The sequence below is a fragment of the Podarcis erhardii genome, assembly GCF_964252035.2.
Source record: "Podarcis erhardii genome assembly, chromosome: 5".
Classification (NCBI taxonomy): Eukaryota; Metazoa; Chordata; class Lepidosauria; order Squamata; family Lacertidae; genus Podarcis; species Podarcis erhardii.
The window spans coordinates 59,385,611-59,406,939 of NC_138509.1; the positions used below are offsets into that span (position 1 = coordinate 59,385,611).

The 21,329-nt window shown below is 48.1% G+C and overlaps 1 protein-coding gene and 1 long non-coding RNA gene across 2 annotated transcripts in view; one reads left to right on the forward strand and one right to left on the reverse strand.

The window, feature by feature from the left end:
• Nucleotides 1-5,142, reverse strand: part of HPSE2 (heparanase 2 (inactive)) — a 121,921-nt gene extending 116,779 nt beyond the window's left edge. Inside the window, exons 1-2 of the mRNA XM_081863488.1 lie at nucleotides 4,439-5,142; nucleotides 3,377-3,534 (exon numbers count right to left, since the gene is read on the reverse strand). Of these exons, the coding sequence (XP_081719614.1) occupies nucleotides 3,377-3,534; nucleotides 4,439-5,043 (763 nt within the window). The 5' untranslated portion in view covers nucleotides 5,044-5,142. The remainder of the gene's footprint in view (nucleotides 1-3,376; nucleotides 3,535-4,438) is intronic.
• A 68-nt stretch (nucleotides 5,143-5,210) lies between these two features.
• LOC309342698 lies at nucleotides 5,211-20,925 on the forward strand. The gene is made up of 4 exons (XR_014156990.1): nucleotides 5,211-5,305; nucleotides 13,566-13,717; nucleotides 19,176-19,245; nucleotides 20,071-20,925. It is a non-coding gene; the product is annotated as an uncharacterized lncRNA (long non-coding RNA).
• Nucleotides 20,926-21,329: the final 404 nt, after the last annotated feature.

Here is a 21,329-nt window from a genome sequence, read left to right on the forward strand (position 1 = left end):
TAAATTCAGTTCAGCTAACAAAAGGAGCAGGAGCTGCTGTAGTTGTGTGTCTGCTGTATATGGTTTCTGTAAGAATTACTGATCTAATGCATAGCCCTTAGTATTCATATACCACTTCTAAGTTGGCAGTGGTGGCAGATGATCTCTCTCTCTCTCTCTCTCTCTCTCACACACACACACTCACACACACACACAGCTTGAATTATTGAGTTCAAGAAGTGGCAAAGGAATGGGTGGGGAAGGAAGCCATGGGCAGGCTCCTGCTAAGAGAAAGACATGGACCCTGTAACATGGAGCCAGGCCTTTCTAGCATCAGACAGGCCCAAACCTGCCCCTTACTGTGTTGCTCAGCTTCACCGGAAATACTCAGCTTCACCAGAAATGCTGGCATGCATTCCATTTGCCCAGACTGGTGTGATAGAACTGTTGTAGGTTCTTGAAAACCACCAGGCGTTAAAAACCAAGGATGCATATTCATCATACATTTAAAGCGCATTATCTCCCACAAAGAATCCTGGGAACTTTGTTAAGGATGCTGGGAACCATTGCTCTGTGTAGGGTAAACTAAAGTTCCCAGGACACTTTGGGTGAAATAATGTCCTTTAAAAGTAGGATATGTGCGCAGTTCAGATTTTCTGCCTTTAAGTACTATGAGTATCACCAGAAGTAGGGAGGAGAAACAAGCAGCTTAGCCTCACACCACCTCATTGGTAGAGCCCAACAGCTGCTTGAAGAAAATGCACTTTTTACATACAAATTGTAACTGAATCATACACTAGAAATTAAAATAAGGCTGCAGTCCCCAAGCATGCTTACAGGAAAACTAAACTCCATCAAAATCAACAGGCTCACATCAGAGAAAAGACGTTGATGGCAACCTGAATGTATATGAAATATACCATATTTTTTCTTTAAGAAATATAGAATGTGGGACAAAGCTCTCCCCATCCCAAAATGCACTTTGCCCCTTCCACACTCTCCCCAATATTTTTTTGCTCTCTACTCCTTTGCGCGGGTGCCACCAAGGTAAAGTACCCTGGAATCTCCAAGATAAAAATGAAGGATGAGGGAATATCGTAATCTTAGCCAGTGGATAAAGGTGGGAGAAGTCAGTGCACAAATCACAGCACCAACTATCCTATGGATGGCAGGGAAGGATCAGGCAAGGAAGCATCTCCATCTACCCTTGTTTCCTTGGCTTACTGTGTCCTACACTATTCTATGTCTCTCTCAACAAGCTGACTAATCCATTGAAATTGCTTGTGTTCCTGGGGAAAGATGCACTGTTTACTTCTTTGTATGTTAAATCTCTTAAACTCAAAGTGTTTTGTCAAAGATTGATCCAGCCACAATCCCACAGTAGAAGAAAAGTTAAATATACAATTAATTATGAAATGGTCTAAATATAAAGAAATCCCTGTGGAGAGTTTGCCCCACCCCGTCCGAGGGGTAGATTTTGGAGGGTTGTGGATTCTGGTAGATTTTGAGACACCATGTCTTCACTTTGTATGACCAACCTTTGTTGCACGGTAACCATGAGGTTTTTGTTTAGATTATTACTGTCCATTTTTTATCTTGATATTTGCATATTCTGGATTTCTGCCTAAATCACACACTCACAAAGCGTAATTTGTACTTCCATGTATTTTGCTTTTAGTTTTGCCCACCAGTTGTGCCTGGTGTAACAACTGGCAATAAGCAGAGGACAGGCAAACGGCATAATTGATAGCATAATTGATAGCAACCACTTTAGGCTGCAGTCCTAGACCCGCTTATCTGAGAGTAAGCACCACGGAACCAAGTGGGACTTCTGGGTAAATATAGGTAGGAGTCCACTGTTAAAAGTGAATTAAGCCAGTTCATGGGTAAAGATGATTTCATTGGCCATGCTAGCTTAAAAACCAAACATTCCTCTTTATAGGCAATGTATCTCCAAATACCAGGTAAACAAGAGGGGGTGGTTTTCTCCTAGTTGCCTTGCAACTACTGCTGTGGAGAGTGTGGGGATTAGCTGGCTGTCTGGTCTGATTCAGCAAAGCTACTCCTGCATTCTTACAGGTGGAATCTTCTCCTCTGCCTTTCCCCCTAGTCTTCAACTTTTTCAGACCCTCAGCCCATCTTTTACCCAAACATGAATTTGGTTACCCTTAAAAAACACACACCCAAAAAATCACATATTTACCATAAATCAGGATGCAACCTAATGTGGGTCCTGAACCACCAGTTGAAGACCAAATTGCTTTTCTCACACATAGACCTATAGGGTGACATTAAACTAACCTTTACAAAGAGTAGACCCATTAAAATTAACACACCTACGTTAGTCATGTGTTAATTGATGTCCATCAGTTTCAAGGAGTCTATTATGAGTAAAGCTTAGAGCCGGTGTGGTGTAGTGGTTAAGAGCGGTAGTCTCCTAATCTGGGGAACCGGGTTCGCGTCTCCGCTCCTCCACATGCAGCTGCTGGGTGACCTTGGGCCAGTCACACTTCTTTGAAGTCTCTCAGCCCCACTCACCTCACAGAGTGTTTGTTGTGGGGGAGGAAGGGAAAGGAGAATGTTAGCCGCTTTGAGACTCCTTAAAGGGAGTGAAAGGCAGGATATCAAATCCAAATCCAAATCCAAATACAACCCGTGGACACAGTTTAGCAACCACTTTTAGCTCTCTTGCAAAATACAAACAGAGCAAAAGGGTTAATGATGTCTGCCTGGCATAAGCCCTCCCAATGCACCATCAGAAACGCCAGGCTGTGTCATGCAACCATCCCAGCATATATGCCTTGATGTCCTCAACACTCTCTGGAGCCACAATCCAAACATGCTGGCACAGAAGCAGGTGCACAACTGCAAGGAAGGTATTGTTTGGGTCTGGGGTAGCAGCCCATCACCACCTGAACTGTTCCTTGCATAAGATACCAGGGACCAAATTATCTGACCCTCGCTGCCGCCCTGATTGGGAGCCTTAGGCATCTTTACCATCCTGCCAAGCAGCACAGGAGGGCTTTTAATCACAAGTCAGGTGTAAATGTGTGAGTTGTTTTAAAGTCACCTGCATGGGCTCAGCCACTGCTGGCAGCAAAAAGACCCTATTAAGCAGAGAGCTTACTTTGGCCCCAGTTCACTAGGGGCCATCTCCTTATCGTTATCACTAGCTCGCCGTGATAAGCCTCCTTTCCCCCATAAGAAGAGCCTGCCTCTCCTCCCCATGGCCCAATCACTGATAATGGAAGGGTTTGCCGGGGTCTGCAGAATGAGCATCCTTCCTCCGTCTCTGGGATCGCATCCCCCCATGTCCGTCCCGTCCAGGGAATAGCGGGATCGCCGCCTCGCCCCTCTCTCCCCGCCGCGGCCCCTGCCTGTGCTTCCGCAGCCTCACCGTCCTCGTAGTTCTTGAGGTAGTAGTCGGGTCCGGGTCCGCCTCGGCTCTTGGCCGGGTTCTTCACGTTCTGGAACTGCAAGAAGTCCGTCCTCTTGCCGGCGAAGCGGAGGAAGGCGGGCGCCAGGCCACGGGCCAGGGTCACCAGACGCCGGGAGCTGCGCGGACAAGGAGCTGCGTGAGAGAGGACGGATCCTGCGCAGCCCAGGGCCCGACCGGAGAGGCAAGCCGCGCTCGGAGCGCCGCCATCGCGCCTCCCCCGGTGCACACCGAGGGCGCCGCTAGCCCGTCAGGCCGTCAAAGGCCCGAAGGGAAAGAGGAGGCTGCCCGGAGAAGCAAAGAAGGGCTGCGCTCCCGCACCGGCTTCCGTCGCCAAGGGGCCGGAAAGCCACCCTTCGCCCCACGGAAGACCGCCCAGAGGGACGACGGGGCATCTTCTCCAGCCCTCCGGAGGCAGCCGGGAGAGATGCGGCTGAGAAAGGATACCTGGAGCTTGCGCTCCCCCGACTGGCAGCGACGCGACCCTGGGACGCCCCTCTCCCTTTCCTGCGGACCGGCTGGAGGGGAAGCCCGCCCCGTCTTGGGCATCGGCGCGGGCTCTGGAGGGATTCCTTTGGACTCTTTCCCATCAGGGCCCCGTTGATCGCGTAGGGGAGCGGTTCTCCTGACCCAAGAAGCCCAGGAGTGACCGCCCCCTGGGACATCGACGGTTATCAGCTTCAGATTCGCCCTTTCGGGGCTGAAACCCGCTCCAGAACCGGGCGCCGGCGGTGGGGCTAAGGCAAGCGGCAGCATTTCTCTCTCCCCCCCCCCCTCCAGCCAGCCTTTCCGAGATGCTTTCTCCATTGCAAACATGTGCATCTTAATAGGAACCATGGCCCGGCCTCCTCCTCGCGTCCCAGCCGCGGCTCGGCGAGGCCGTGGAGGAGGGACGCGCGGAGCGCAAAGGGCGCGCTGGGGTAGTGCGCGGCAGGGCGAAGGGGGGCGCCGAGGCGGGCTGGCAGGAGGGGAGCGAGCCCGTGGGGTGGGGAAGGCCGGGGAGCCGCTGCCGCCCCTCCTTACCTGAGGAAGTCCAGCCAGCCGTCGTGGAGGATGGAGGGATCCAGCTGCAGCGAGAGGAAGTTCTCGCTGGTGACGCGGAGGGGGCTCCTGGCGCTCACGTCCAGGAGGATGAGCGTCCGGCCCGGGGCGCCCTGCGGGCCAGTCCCGGCGGGAAGGCGCCTCACCCCGGCCTGCGAGGGGAGCGAGAGGTGAGCCAGCAGCGCTAGTCCAGGGGCCAAGAGGGCCAGGAAGCCGGGAGGGCCAGCGCTGGGGCAGGGCATGCTGGGCCGAGGCCGAGGGGGGCTCCCCGAATTAAGTCCCGCGCCGGGCACAGCCAGTCGCGGGCGGCTAATTGTCCGGAGTGCAAAGCGTGGGGGCGAAGCTGCCTTTTTCCCCCTGCCCCCCAATGTTTTGGTGCTGGTGGGAGAGGGGAGCTCACGCCCCTGACCAGCCTTCCCCGGGGCCGGTGCCAAGACGCCTTGTTCGCCAGCGCCGCCCCTGGAAGAGCCGCCGCCTGCGGACATTTTCGCTCTCGCAAAGGTAAAGGGGAGTCGCTCCGGGGTTAACCCTCTCGGCACGGGTTCCCCGAGGGGCCAGGCCGGCTCCCGGAGGGGGCCTGCGCGCATCCGGAGGGAGGGGGAAGGGGGAGATGGGGAGGGGATTGGTCTCCCCCCCCCCTCCGCGCGCGCACCGGGTTTCCTTCTCTCCAACTGCCGGGTAGGAGGCCTGCCGTCGCCGCCGACGTTGCTAACAATTTCGCTACCAAAAGGTGGCTGGGCAAGAGCAGCTCCAGCCGGAGGCGAATAACGGGAACCCCCTGACCGTGGTTGCCTCGTCTCTCCCCAGCCCCGACGCTGAAACCTCGCGCAAGAGTAGCCCGAGAGATGGGTAGGTAAGCAGGGGTCTGTTTCTCCGTTCACACAATCTTTTCCGCCGGCCTTTGGCTCTGGACAGTCAAAAATCTGGGGGCTGGAGGGGAGCAGGGGTGCCCTGCAGCTCCACCCCACCCCGCCCTACCCCACTGCCAGCCTCTGCCTTCGGTGCTGAGACTGGCGTGGACGAAAGGAGGAAGTCCCGGCGCTCCCGGGAGGAGAAAAAGGGAAAAGAATCTGAGCCCGGACGCAGCGCGGGTGAGTCGTTCCCGGGAGGCTGGTTTTTATCTATGGGTAACGCGGCATCTCCCCGACGGGAGAGGAGATCTCGCTCCCTTCTGCTACGTTTTCGGTGGAGGGGCCTTACCCCAGCCAAGGGCATGTCCCCCACCCACCCCGCAACGGACCGGGGATCCTGCGACCCTCCACATGTTGTAGGTCTCCAACTCCCGCCGCTCCTTACCGCTAGACACGCTGGCCGGGGCTAATGGGCGATGGACTGTGGGAGGGAGAGAGGCAGGTTCTCCATCCGTTTGCTTAGGGATGAGCCAGAGGGCAGGCGGGAGGCACTTCCCTTTGAATCGGAGTTTTTTGCATTTGCGGGGTGGGGGCCTAAGAGGGGGGGTCACAGGGCCATTTAATAATGCAGCTGAAACCCCTATTTGACTGAAGGGTCTTTCTCTCCCCCCTCTCTCTCAAACTACGCGCGGCGTCTTCACTTGGGCTGTTTTCGCGCCCTGTTTCTGCGCGAAAGCCACCAGTTCAACACCGCGGAAGTGACTTGCGAGTAAACGTGCCCGAGGTTGCAGGACTGCGATCTCGTGCTTCACGCTGCGGTGGAAACCGAGTCCAATATGCATTTCTATGACTTTACTGCCATAGAAATGCATATTGCTCGAGCATTTGGCCAAGAGCTGATCCCGGTCGCCCGGGACCGCGCGCCACAGGATTTGTCCCGGCTTGGAACTGCTTAGTCCCAGAGTGCGGGAATATATATTTTAAGCAGAGTAACCCATTTAAGCAATGCAATCCTTCTTTATGTCTGAGTCTCGTTCCTTTCCTGGAAAGGAAAACCCGGGTAAAACAAAAGGGATGCAGAACACAAACACACACAGCCCATCCGCCCTCCAACTCTTCAGTTGTCTTAGTGGGAGTGCAAAAGGCCAGGTCGGTTTGGCAAGGAGAACAGCTCGAATTATTGCCTCCCGGGTGTTGCTGTTTCTCGGTGAAGTCCGTCACATTTCTTCTGTAGTCAGCCTTGCGGACCTCGATAGATTGGAGCCCTGCTATGGAGACCGAGCGATCTCCAAGCCTAGTTTTAAACATTTATAGGGGAGGGTTAGCCTCAGTCCTCCTCTGGGTTTCCTTGGTATGCGAAGAGCTCCCAGATGGTGTGTCCAACTGGCTCTTTGCACTTTCCCGGTGTTCGAGAACAAGTTTCACTAGGAGCACTGTCGTTGTGTGTGCACGCTGGAAATAATAGTTGTTTTACACTGCAGAGGGTTTTTATTTAAGTCCTAAGATTCAATAGTTGTGAATGAAATCTCCTGGAGTTTCGGATCTCACCCCAGCCGTGCCGGATTCTGCACCTCCTAATTTAGAAGTGAGCCGCTTGAGGCTTACACTCCCAAGTGTGTGTAAGATCGAGGCCCCATAAGGCTTTTGAGCAAACCCGCGCGCGGTTTTTGTACCGCCTTTATCCCACCGCAGAAATATCCACTGATGGACAACTTGTCCTTGATCTCAGGAGAGCGACCTTCTCATGAAATCAGAATGTCTCCAAATGATCCAAGTCCTGCTTGTGCGAACATGCTCTCGGGATGTGAGAGCTGTGGGTGCAACTCTGCCTTCGGAGATGCCCAGTTGGACTTGGGGTTGGGGGAAACGGCTTTGAGCTTTAAAATGTTCAGGATGGTAGAGGTGCTGCGTAAAATTGCTGTTTGGAATCACGAAGATGGAAGAACTTAGTCCTGGCGCTGACAAAAGACTACCGGAGAAATAGATTAGATCTTGGGGCGGTGGAGGGGGGGATTAGGCTGGGCCCTTGGTTTGCAAGAAAATAACGGTGGACATGGACAATTTCCTCTCCTCGTTCACGAGTATTTATGCTCAAGTTGACACTACTGAAGAACTTTCCAAATTCACAACAGTAGCCTGAGGGGGTCATCGAGCCCAGTAGCCTGTCTTTGACAGTGTCCAGAGCCAGATGCGCCAGGAAGCGCTTTCAAAGGAGGGGGCGGTGAGAGGAGGGGGGTATTCCCATCACGTCTGGCCTCTGTAAATGTAAGCAATATCAGAAATGCTACGCATATATTCATATTAAAGGGCATCAGACCCAAAGAAAAATTAAAAAGTGGTTCCTTTCAAGGCACGGCTCACCTGGGAAACTCTCTTTTAAAGAACCATGCGAAGTGTAGTTTGCCAAGGGTGCTGGGAACTGTAGCTCTGTGGGTGGGGTGGGGATAAACTACAGGATCCCCAGGACTCTTGCAGAATGGGTTTTTAATATATGGCCTGTACGCAGCCTGAACCACTGTTTTACGTCCTGTAAGCCTGATGCCCTGTAATATAAATACATACATTTAACATAGGAATTATCAGCAAACGTTCCCTTGAGAGACTCTAATGTTTAAGGTAAGGGGTGCCTAATATCTCAAGTTTCCATAGTCTAAAACTGGGCCTTGCGAGAAGCAACGATCAGATCTGTTTCAAGCTTGATGCCTTCGGATATAAATGGGGCAGTTTCTTTTCAGGTATTCCTGGTTTTGTGCGGTTCAGACACATCCTTCCTTTGTTCTCTTCTTTTTTTTCAAAGATGAAGTATTTAAACATTTGCTTGTGACCAAATAATTCTGATTGAGCTTCTCTTTACCGCCTTAAAAACAACTGGGAGAGCAGAAATATACTATTCAGGGCTCGAGGCGTAATGGTATGAAGGTGAACTTCTTTTCAACGGCCCCTTTGCTCTTCTGCACTAAGAAAGACCCATTGTACATTAGATAACCCGGCCGTCGTGCATCCGACGAAGTGACGCGCAGGAAAGCAAATGCCACTCTCAAGTCTTGTCCTCTTCAAGGAAAGGACAGGGCTCTTTGTTGTTTCCGCTGCAGTAGACTTAACGCACTACCCGCGCTCGGAAGTCTAACGTGATGTTTATTATTTTGGCTGCGGAGCTACAGTCTCTTGGACCGACATTTCGACGAATCTCCCCAGATTGGTGGCTCCTGGCTGTTGTGGTTTCAAGGGGCGATTGTGGCCGCGTGTTTATTCAGAAGGAAGTGCCACTGTTTTCAGCGGGGCTCTCATCTGCCACCTCAGTCAGGTTCCCATTACACTTGTTGGGGAACAAAGGTGCGCTAGGCGCTGCGTTCCACTTACCTCCCAACACAGTGGAGGGGACTGCGATCCTAAGCACATTTTCCACAGGAAGAAAAACAATATGTTTTTTTTAGGACTGGGATGAAATGCTGGATGAAATACTCACAGGGTGTATGAAACTGGCTCTGCATAAGTGCTATTGCTTCCCGAACCCTCAAGACCTTGTGTAAAACCTACTGAAATCAAGGACGCCTTGCCTTCATTTTTAGATTTTATTATGTTCTTTGGCCATCTCTCCTCCTCCCAAGTAGTATTAAATCCCATCTGCTGTTTCGTTGCTTGCGTTCCTTAGCACCGAGGGCGACTGGTCTTTGCAGTGCAAGCCCACGCGTGTCTACTCAGAAGTAAGCACCACTGATGTCAACGGGACTTACTTCCAGGTACCAGATAAGACCACCGCCTCAGTCTGCTTTAGATTTAGCTGCTTTAGCTGCTTTAAATGACCTGATAACCTGCAAATCTTGTCACATTCTTACTTCCTTTTTCAGGCCATTAATGAATACATATTTTTGTTTTTAAAAAGCTCCTGGTGAATTCACCGTTCATGCCTGACCAGTCTTGGCTTCCTATATTTTATCCAGCTGGGGATTCCAGAAAAATTCGTGCTCCATTCGTGTAATGATTTTTAGGTGCTTTCCTAAGGTTTTGTTTGTTTGATTTTTTTAAATTCATTTTTTGCTTTTGCTTTTCATGAGGAACGGAGTTAACTGGGTGCTTTTGAACAGCTTGAGGATGAACAAAGTCTCTCTTATCCATTTTTATGACACTGTTATGGGAGGGGGAATAATTACAGTGCAATGCTAGTCTAGACGTATCTAATCAGAAGTCCCATTGAGCTCAATGGGACGGCAGGTATAGGACTGAAGTTTTATAATTCCTAAATGAAATGTATTTGCTTGGGTGATCCGTGAGGAATCTCCCTGGCCCCCGTTTACTCAGTCTGGACTCTCCAGTTTGTGATTCATGGCCTCAGAATTCGGAATTTGTCATTCATTATTTTGATATTTCTCTAACTGGTAACACATGCTCCAAGGCCAAAACCTCTAAGTAGAGGAATATATAAAAATAATAATAAACTGCAAATTGGGAAGTCGGGATTTAACCCCCTATAATGGGATGTTGCAAACTGAGCCGATGGCATTTCCAAATGAGATGTTGCAGACATAAATATCGAGGGTGGAGTGGGTGTCTGGAAACCTGGGTTTTGTTTTGTTTTTTAAAAACGTATTTTCGCATGGACAGATGTTTAGCAGAGGGACGAAGTGCTGACGTTGGCTGCTTTGCAAATGAGGCTGGAGTCTCCAGGAAAACCCTGGAAAGCAGAATCCTGAATTCCCAGCCTAACCCCTCGCTGGAATCATGAGATCCCGCATAAGGGCATTTCCACCGAGTTTATAGTCAGGCAAAATCCCCACTGGGTGTGGGACTGGGCAGCAAGGGTTGCCAGCGGGCAGGCTGATGTATCTAAGCGGAATCTCCTCAGCCATTGTTCGAGGTGAAAGGAAAGGATAGCAAGGAGCGAAGTTCTTTCTCCCAAATACCCCCCTTTGTCACACTCGCAGCGGTGCCCTCGCCCCATCCATCCTTAATGGAATCCTCGCCGAAAGCAGACATTGCCAAGAGAACTAGCCGGCAGGGGGCGCACTGCACGGAGCCTCTGGCTTTCGGAAGGTCTTTTAGTACCAAGCAGACTGCAACCAAGACATTGATGATGTTCAACGAGCGCCTCCTGGCGGCTGAAAGCCTGATGCGTTGCCATTTAGGGCATAAACTTGGAATACTTAGCATTCCGGTGCATCCTTCGGAGCGCCCCTTCTGCAGGGCTAGGAAGGAAAGGGAAGACCCCTCAGACAATGCTGCTCTAACGAAGACACTCTGGCCTTGGCCAGTCACATTTTTAAAAGGTGGGGGCACAATTTAGATCGGTCGAAAAAGAAAATCCCCAAAGAGCAGGTGCCTGGATTCCATGGGTAAGTCCAGCTGATTCCTTGCTCAGTTCCAGGAAGCGCCATCTCTTGATTTCTCTGTTCACAAGGACGGCACAAGAAGACACCTCGCTGCCCTACGCCAAACAGCAAAATAGCACACACGTACAGCCAGGCCAGCTAAGTAATTGGGGCATCCTGGACAGAAATATAGTACCTTTCCGTTTCCCTGGCAGCAGAGATACAATTATCCTTAAGTCAGTTAAATTTGCTGCCCTTCCATGACACCCAGTTTCAGCTGCCTGAGGCTGGCCCCGTCTAGGCGATGACGCGTTAAAGACTCCGCGGTAAAACGCCGCGTTTGGTGCGATGTGAAAAGGAGGAATAGGCACTACCGTGTGTGAACTAGCCCCATCCCGCTGCGTTTACATTCTCAGGAACTACCAGGGGAAATCCGTCCCCGTTGTATAGCCACAGGGCACCGGATTCCTGGAAGGTAGCCTGCTGTCCTTTATGCAAGGGAGTGAACGAATGCGCGACAGGGTAACAACCCCCCTTGGCACATTCCTTCAGTAAAACTTCATTTTATTGCATTTATACCCCCTTTTCTTCTCCATGGAGCTCAAGGCGGCGTACATGGTTCTTCTCCCCCTCCTCATTTAATCCCCACAACAACCCTGTGAGGTAGGTTAGGAAGAAAGGCAGTGACTGACCCATGACCAAATGGGGGTTTGAACCCAGGTCTCCCAGGTCCTAGCTAGCACTCTAACCACTGTATAACACTGCCTCCCAAACGATCACCGTCCTGCGTTTGAGAATGGTACAAATACCGGATAGCCTCTTTTCACGCCCGTCAAGATCAAAGGGGAAGCCTTTCCCAACGGGAATGATCTAAAAGCCTGTGGTCGTTGCTGGACCAAAGCTCCGCAGGTCGTGCTGGCTGGGGCAGATGGGAGTTGGAGTCCTCCCTAAACGACTGCTTTTTCCCTTCTGCCTGCAAAAGCCCAGACTTAGAAATGTCTTTTCTAACCCTCACCTACTGCTCCCTCCGTTAACTTGGACGTGTTGCCTATACCGTCGGGTTTTTATGGGGGAATCTTGGGAAACTGAACAAGAGTTTGGGTATCACTGGGGGGGGGCGAAATACCGGCGTTTGACCCGAACTCTATAGGTCTCTTGCCCCTTCTCCCGTCTGCCCACCCCCCTTCCGCCGCAGAGACCCTCGTGGGACTCAAATCGAATCGACTTTAGCAACTTTAGACAGCTCGATTTGTCTGAAATCTCTCCACTTAGCAGCGCTCGGGAGATCAATTACCGGGCCAGGAAAACAGCATGAAATCCCATTTCCAACGGGATTGACTTTGCAGAGAGAATCAGGCGTACCGTTCAGCAGAAACAATTAACGCGCGCCTCGAATCCGACGGCCCGATTTCACGCTTCGAATTGGAGGAGGGCGCGCAAAAACTTGCCGGCGGATATTGCGGGAAAGAGTCATGCAGGACAGAGAACAACGGGCCTGGGGAAGCCGAGCAAGGGGGACACGGTAAGCCATCGGGGGGGCCAAGCCTGAGAGTGGCGGGGATGGGAACCCGAAGACACCTCCTGGGACTCAGACGGAACCTCCCGGTCATTTGCCGCTGGTAGAGCGAACCGGAGGAGCTGGTGTCCTTCAAAAGCGCCTATCGCGTACTTTGGATGCTCCGTCGAAGAGCATTTTTAGCCAATGGCTCCAGAAAGGAAGGGAAGAAGTGGCTGGTCCGCTGCCGGAATCCAGCCGGCCAGAACATATGCGTATCTTCCCCGAGAAGCAACGTCTTTCCCTGCTTGAATTCGGTAGAATTAAGCCGGGTGCTGTGTGGGGTGGAGTGGGGTGGAGGCATCACTTCGGCTGAGCCAGGGCATCACACATTCAGCCACACAATCCGCCTTGAAACTGGGGAAGGGGGTTGTAGAGACGTGGAAGGATCAAGGTGTGCAGGAAGACCTGAAGACCGGTTCGCGGCGGCGGAGTCGCCCTTGGAACCCCGACGGGAACTTGTGGGCTTCTCCCCACTCCGATGGCCGAGCAAACTGGGTGAGGGAGGCACGCCCCCAAACAAATGCACCTCTCGGGTCTCCTTGGCTCCTCTATCCGCAAAACAGCGCCCGATCCCCGATGGCATCGACTACGTTACCCGCTGACAAGCGGCCCAGAGACTCAAAGGGGAACGAGGGATGGCAAGGCGCTTCCTCCACCCAGTGCAGTGGCGTCAAAGGAGTCCTACAACTTCCCCGGGAATTCCCACTGCCGGGCTCGTTTCCAAAGAAAGTGGGATTTCGTTTGTACTCCCTTCATTCATTCAAAAGCAATGTTATTGCAAATCATCGGTTATGTTGCAAGGATTTTGGAAATCCAGCGTGGCTGGGATTTAGCTGCGTAACGGAGGGAGTTTTTGCTTGGGGGTGGGGTGGGGAATCCCTTATTTGTTATGCAGATTACCTTTTCCACCTTATCTATTTTGATCTGGCCTTCTAGTCTCTTCCCAGGGTCCCGCTGTAGAATTCGGAAACCCACTAGCAGCGCCATCCTAACCATGTCCACGCAGAATTAAGTCCCACTGAATCCCATAGGGCAGCGGGGTTCTTACTGCAACCTAAATCCTCCAGGTAAAGATCTTGGGATTCTCCTCCCCGCACCCCATCGAAAGTCTTGTAAAACGTAAATCTGAAAGCTAAAAAGATTGACTGATTCGTTTAATTTCTTCGCCCTTGTTTTGGATTTGCCCCCGTTTTGGATTTTGCCCTTCTTTCTGGATTGTAAGACGATTTGAAAGGCTTGCGAGGGAAAGGCCGGATAGAAATGGCTTAAATAGGTTAAGGAATGAGCAGTTCTCCGCAGTTCTTTCTCTTGTGGAAAGGATGCGCACCACTAAGCGCCGGAGGCCCACGTCTTCTCTTTTTACCCCCCCCTCCCCTTTCTTGTTTTAACTAAAGGAAAAGCAGCTTGGCAAGAAGAGCGCGGCGGGGCTTTCTATCTTACCACTCTTTCTGCTTCCCGCATCACGTTGGGAGACCCCACTATCTCCTCACCCTCCACCCGTGGCCTATAGGAATCAATCCAGAAAGGGATGGCACAGGATTTAAGGGTACAAAATGTTTTATTTATGATTATCACCCTCATCATCATTAATGTGCACGTCATCATCGTTGTGAATAATGCATAGTAAACCTGTCATTAGCTCCTGACTGAAACTGTCAATTGTTATTTTCTACCAGTTATTTCGGTGTAATTTTACATGCCCTGAACGATTATATTAATTAAAATGCCCCCAATATGTTCTCTCTCTGCTGAGTTGCTGGGTTTAAACAAAAACAAAACAGTGGACTGATTAATCTGTTGAAACCTTGGGGCATGATTCAGTCAAAGCAAAACACTTTTGTGTCCCATTTATTTATATGGGGGTATGCAATTTTCTCCCAAGGGACTCAAAACAATGCTTTATTTTCAATGGATTGTGCCCAAGATTTACAATTATTTGATGGGTTTATGGCAATTCTTGGATGCAGGTTAACATTTGTACAGTCCTCCTTTCTCCCTTCCCCCAAGAGGCATAAGGTAGATTCTGAATGTCTCTCCTTTTGCTTCCTATACACACCTCTAAACACATTCACCTAAAGAAGTCCCACTAAAATAAATGAGGCTGGTGTATTATAGTCTGATCCTAAAGGTAGCTATCTACTTGGAAGTATACACCACTGATTTCAGAGCCCTTTGAATTTTCAGGAAAAATATACATACCCCAATTATATGCCTGCTTACTTCGAAATAAGTTTACTTATATTTAATAGGAGTCCTATTTACTTCCTAGTTGGGCTCCATGGATCACACACTTTTGCAGCTCAATCCTATAAACATGCCTATTGAGCAAGTTTCAACTGAATGGGGCTTATTTCCTCAAATTTGCTAATGATTGCAGTCTTTTCTCTTTTTTTAAGCAAGTATGGAAATCACGTATTTCTGATTTTTACTGCACTACTTATGTTAAAATATTGCCTAAACGCAGCACATGGGGGTTTGTTTTTAAACAGGCTTTTCACTAAGATTATTGACTGAGATGAAGCATGTAATATGATGAACTAAGGAAAGTAAGTACAATTACTCTATCCCATCATACTCTCTTACCTTGTGAGGTATGGGCCTGACTTCAAGAAACCCAAGTTCTAAGCAAACTGATATACAAAATGAAAGACACTATCTAGATCTAGTCAACATTTAGAACAGCCACAGTGGAACCCTAGACATGTCTACTCAGAAGTTAGGCTCACTGAATTCAGTTGGACTTCCTCCTAGGTAAGTATGTATGGAATTGCATTATTAGATCTCTCATGTTGAAATAAATGAACCTTCAAAGTCCATAGCTTTGCTGGAATCGTGCCCAATATGATTACACGATTTGTCCCTGAAATTGCAAGTTTGTCTGATTATAATTTCCCACCATAGATTTCCCCCTTCACCCCAGTCTAGCCTTACTGTGAAGTACAAGTTAATTCAGAGACTCTGGAATTGGGTGCTCAGACATGACTGGGTGAGGCTGGAGCAAAGTGTTGCTTTGGGGGGGGGCAGATTTACAGAAAGCAGATGATGTAAGTAAATCCTGCACATTATAAACTTAAAGTAACCACCAGGCCTGTGGGCTTCTTCCCCAGTGGAGTATCCAGCCCAGCCTTTGATGAAGTGACGCTCCCTCACAGCCCAGCTCTGCTTCAGATATTGTTTCAAACAGACTGATGAAGCCCTTTTTGCCTCATTTAAGATAAATAGAGAATGTTGGGGGGAAAGTGTCTTCCCCTATTTCTTTTCCTCGTTGTATGAAAGCCAGGCCGGGTGAAGGGGGAGGAGGGCAGGGCCAGGCTGAGATGTGGTGTCAGATCGTGCAGAATCTCAGAGAACCCAGCCTTGCACTGGCCTCTTCTGGGAAGGAAATTTAAATTAACTGCAGCAGTTGGTGTGTATTTGTGTGTGTTTGTACTGGAGTTAGAGAAAACCTTTGCATGGAACCTGGTTCCCAAGGCTCCAACGGAAGAAGAGGAACCCTCAGCGCTAGCAGACCTTCCTGGCAAAGCTCTGACGCTGCTTTGCCTGACAACAGCCTTACTCAGGATGCAACAAACTAGGAGATAGGTAACACAAAGAAGCTCATGGCTCGGCATCACAGAGCAAAAGATACCATAGAAAAAGAGGTATCTCTTTTTTGTGGCCATCAGCTCTGCTGACACTGATGCACAGTGGAATGAAAGGGACTATTATGTGTAATGATCAGGTGGTATTTATTTTATTTCTTTAACAAGATTTATATACCACTTAATCAAATAATAATAATCCGTAAGTGGCTTACATATAGTATTCATTAACACTGTAATAAAATCAGACTTTGAAACAGTAAACATAATGATCAAAATAGAGATAAATCCATTGGGGGCAAATGCATCTAATTGAAACTGAAAAATAAATGCACCTAATCAAATTACATGTCTGGGAAGGTTTGCCAAAACAGAAAAGTTTTTAGCAGTAGTCAAAAACAGAACAGCGAAGATGCCTACCTAATATCTATAGATCAGGCGATGTCACAGTAAAAACAAATCAATTTCTCACAAGAGTGGAACAGATATTTTGCAACCCTTGTAAAAGTGCCACTTCTGCAGATTGAAGCAGTCAAGTGGGCACATCCAGAGTAAGGTGAGGGTTATAGCTATACTGTAGTAGTAACAGCTTATTTGGCTTACTCTTGGCAGGGACTCAGCTATTTCAAATGTACTATTTCAAATTATGCCAATGTTTTGTCAAAAGAGGGATACTTCTATGAGGACAGAAAGCTAGGAAGGTGAGGATATTGGGGAAAACATGGCAGCCTGGGTCTTCAGCAGCAACCAACAGAGAGCTTGCTGAATAAGGATGTAAGTGGTTCGCAGTGAAGAAGAGGTACATAATTTGGAGCAGATTCTGCCTATGTTGGCAGAATGCACTGACAAAGAGAAGTATTCATCTTCCAGGCAGAAAAGGAACCCCTACCAAGAATTTAAGTTGAAATGCGTGTGACTCAGGAATCACTGATGATCAAGGCATTTTTCCACTTCTTCCTGAGTTGTGCTTGCTTTCTTGTTTTGAACTGATGATGGAAGGTAATAGATGGGCTCTGATACAGATGCAGCTCTTTCTTGCTGTCCTCCAGGGGAGAAAGTATAGCTGTATAGCTGCCCAAGAGTTCTAAGGCAAGCTGTCCTACCTAGCTTGCCTACCTCCCAAGCTCCTACCTGCCTACCTACCTACCTACCTGCTGTGATACTCAAGCTGTAGCCCTTTGACTACTAGTGGTCCATGAGCTCCATTCAGATGGTCCCTTAACAGGTTGCAGAACAGATGAGAACATCTGAACTCAGTAGCAGTCATGTGACAGGGCAGTGCCATGGTGTGGAGTTGGGGCCAGATGGTGGTGAGCTTAGGGCAGCCTAGGTGCACCATTGGAGGCAATCTGGTACTTCCATTAGTATGCCCTTGCTGCTCCCTGCACCATCTGGGTAAGTGGCAGCAGCACAGCTCTTGGGAGGGAACTGTTCTAACATGTCAGCTGTTCTTGTTTGTACCTGGGTGTACAACTGATTTCTTTTTTCTGACAATAATGATTAAGGTTAGTTTGACTGGTGCTAGAATGTCAAACAGGTTAACCGGGCCCTAATCTGTACATTGCAGATGAATAAAGGTCTCACAATGGCCAGGAGGATGACAAAGTGGTTAATTAGCAAAGTTAAGAAGCTCTCAGAGGCAAAAAGACTTTCTTTTTTTAAAAAAAATAAATAAAATCAAAGTCTTGTCCATACAAAGAGAACAAGAAGGAACACAAAATTTGGCAAAAAATATATTAGTGTAAGCAGAGAATAATATATGCTAAAAAAGAATTGGAGAAGCATGTTGCAAACACACACACACATATTAGACCAACAAGTAGGTCTTTACATCCATTAATAGCAGCAGACTACCTAGGGAGGTGGCTGAACCCTTGGATGACAAGGGAGTCAAAAATGTGCTAAAGAAGGATAAGGAGATTGGGGAGGGGGGAAGCTGAATTAATTATTTCATAGAATCATAGAATTGAAAGGGAGCACCTATATTCACAATGGACAATGTAGAGCAGAGTACTAACTTTTGAATTTACTTTTGGAGGAAGGGAGTCTGAGAAACCGAAGCAGACAGTGGTGAAGAGAGACAAAGTTCTAGACAAAATAAAAATGAACCAATCACTGGCATTGTGGAAGTCGCAGACTAATTAGTTTAATGTAAAAAGGTAAAGGTACCCCTGACCATTAGGTCCAGTCGCAGACAACTTTGAGGTTGCGGTGCTCATCTTACTCTATAGGCTGAGGGAGCCGGCGTTTGTCCGCAGACAGCTTCCTGGTCATGTGGCCAGCATGACTAAGCCGCTTCTGGCGAACCAGAGCAGCGCATGGAAACGCCATATACCTTCCCCCCAGAGCGGTGCCTATTTATCTACTTGCACTTGATGTGCTTTTGAACTGCCAGGTGGGCAGGAGCTGAGACCAAACAACGGGAGCTCGCCCCATCTCAGGGATTCGAACTGCTGACCTTCCAATCAGCAAGTGCTAGGCTCAGTGGTTTAGACCACAGTCCCACCTGCGTCCCTAGCTTAATGTATGTCCCCCCAAAAAAGATAAAATAGCCAAGCATATAGAAGAACAAGCCTTGCTGCAGCAAAGCCTGCATGGCTTCTGGAAGGACTAGTCCTGTCCTTGGGGGAGGGGGTTATAGAGGTTCCCAGCCTGTGTCTTTGACCCTGGTGAAATAAAGCCTAGTTTCACCCCTGCATTAAAAGAAAAAGAGATTGTAAAGTGCTCTAAAAGGACCTTACCAAACTAAGTGGAATGGCAACTGCAATTCAGTGTAAACAACTGTAAAGTGATGCATGTCAGAGCAAACAAATCTTAATTTCACATATATGTTCATGGGGTCTGGTGCTAAATGACCAGGAACAAGACCCTGGGTTCATAGCAGATAGCTTGATGAAGACATCAACCCAGTTGTGCAGCAGCTGTGGAACAAGCAATTCCAAGCTAGGGATCATTAAGAAAGGAACTGAAAATAAAATTGCTGATATAATGTAGTTATAAAAATCTATGGTGCAATCTCATTTAGAGTATTGTGTACGTATCGTAAAGTTGGAACAGTGCCAGAGAAGGGCAACAAAAAAGATCAAGGACTCTCCCATGAGGAAAAGATGCAGCATTTGGGAGTTTAGAAAAAAAGGGAGAGAAAGAGATGAAATTATAAAAACTTATAAAATTTGTATGCATGACATTGAAAGAGAAAAGTTTTTCTTCCTCTCTGGCCTCACCCATCACTGGCGTGGCCCCGAAACGTTTTTCCACAATGGAATGAGGCCCTCAGATGGATCCCCCCCCCCCGCAAACTCCCATATTTTAGAGACAGCTGTTCTCATTCTAGAACACACAGTATTAATTTCTAAGAACAGGACACTTACTATTAATTAATTAATTTATTATTATTATTATTTACTCCACTTTTTCTCCTAGGAACTCAAGGCTGCACACATGGTTCTCCCACCAACACGCTCTTACTTTATCTTCAAAACAACCCTGCAAGGTGAGTTAGACTGAAAAGCAGACTGGTTCAAAGCACAGTATTGGCCCAAATATAAGTCACACCTGAATATAAGATGTACCTTTAAAATTCAAGGCGGGGGGAGAAAAAAAGACAATACCTGAATATAAGCTGCTCCCTTAAAATTCCACAGGCACTCACACCCATTCCGTTTTACCGTATGTCTGTTTCAGCAGCGATATCATAAAAGCCTATTTTTGTAAGGTCACGAATTTAAGCCACACTTTAACTTTTCACAGTTGGAATTTGGAAAAAAGTGAGGCTTATATTTAGGCCAATATGGTAGTTGATGGTTGTGTGGAGACTTGAATCAGGGTCTTTCCACACCTAGCTCAATGCTCCAACCACTACACCACTTTGGCTGTTCCAGTCAAGTCAATTTCCACAGAATTACGGTACTTCCAACTGCCACAAAATGACCCTTTGGCAATCACCAGCAACAAGTCAAGGGGCTGCTTTTGGTTTCTTAAATGACTTCATGTTGGATTGCGAAGATGAAGAACTGAGAACTGTAGATGGTCCACTGCGGACTAAACAAACAGATCTGAGGAAATTATTCTTTGGAATGAATAAGATTAAACTCCTGAAGAATCCCCTTTAAGAACAAGAGTAAGATAAAATGAGAATTCTGCTGGTTAAGCAAAAATCCTTTTTATTGAGAAGGGCCTTTGGCCTGATGATATTCTGACTCCTTGTGACTACTGCAAATAGGTTGCAATTTGTTCAACTGGCTGCTGTTTTTTATCAGTTTTATTGTTTTTATTGTATATTCAACTGCTTTGTTTTTATGTTCTTAATATTTTGTAGTTTGCACTTTACAGCTGTTGGCTGCCTTGGAATAAGTAATAAATAAAGAAATTCAAGGACTGTTTTCTGTACCCACCTGCTCAAAAAGTAAGAGGCTTTTTTTCCTTTGAGGCAACATTTTATGTTGGAATTTCAAAGGAACTAGAGAGAACCTTCTTCTCAACCAGAATCTGTGAGGAGAAGATCTCTTGAAGGACTTATTTGGGGGGGGGGGCATTCACAATTTACAGGCCCCAGCCAAGAGCTTTATCAGCTTGCACCAGCTGTGACTCAGGCACCCACTTGGTGTGAATGGGTTGTTTCTTTGGAACATTATCATAATTACTTCTGAAAGCCTGGCTCCTTTTAAACTATTTTCTCCTGTAAATATTTAGCTCACTGATTTTTGTTAGGCTTGTAAATAACACCCCCTCCCTTCTCCTAAGCTTGCTGTTTTTAATCATAAAAGCATCCTTTGAGAGTAACGGAATGATAGAGGGGAATGCAAAGGGCTGGATGCAAACATAGCTTTATCCAGAGCAGGGTTAGCTAATAAGGTTACAATCCCACGCAAACATACTAGGTAACAGGGCTAATCTGAACATTCAGGTAGCTGCTTGATGGCACAGTTCAAGGAATACCCATTTCACTTGTGTGCTGTTGTTGTTTTTAATTTTTCATACCACTCCAATGCAATCAGGTCCCACATAAACTGGATGTAAGACTGCATGTGATATTGCATGGGGTTATCTTACGAGCCATATAGCTGGAAGGAACCTCAAAGATCAACAAGCTCAATCCCCTGCTGACATAGGAGATATGTTGCTACAGCATCCCTGATAGGTAGCTATCCAGCCTCTGCTTAAAACCTTTTGACAAAGGAGAGTCCACCACTTTCTGAGGCAGTCTGTTCCACAGCTGAACAGCTCATACTATCAAGAAGCTCTCCCTCATATTTAATTAAAAACCACTTTTTGTACTTTAAACCCATTTCCTTTGCATGGAGCTCCCGGCAAGCGAGGAAGCGACGCAGCTCTCCCACTCTTCCTTCAGATCTGCGCAATAAGGAAATAAGCGGGTGCTTATTTCACCAGAAGGGTAAGAGAACTTGGGTCCCATCAAGTCCCAGTCAAGCGAGGGCGGTGTCTGCGAGAGGGCCGCATCCCCCTCAGCCCCACATCATCCTCAGGATCAGAGAAGATGTAGTTCTCACCAACCTTTCTCCTCTGCCCAGTCATAGAATCACAGAATTGTAGTGACCAGCCAGATCTTCTCTCACA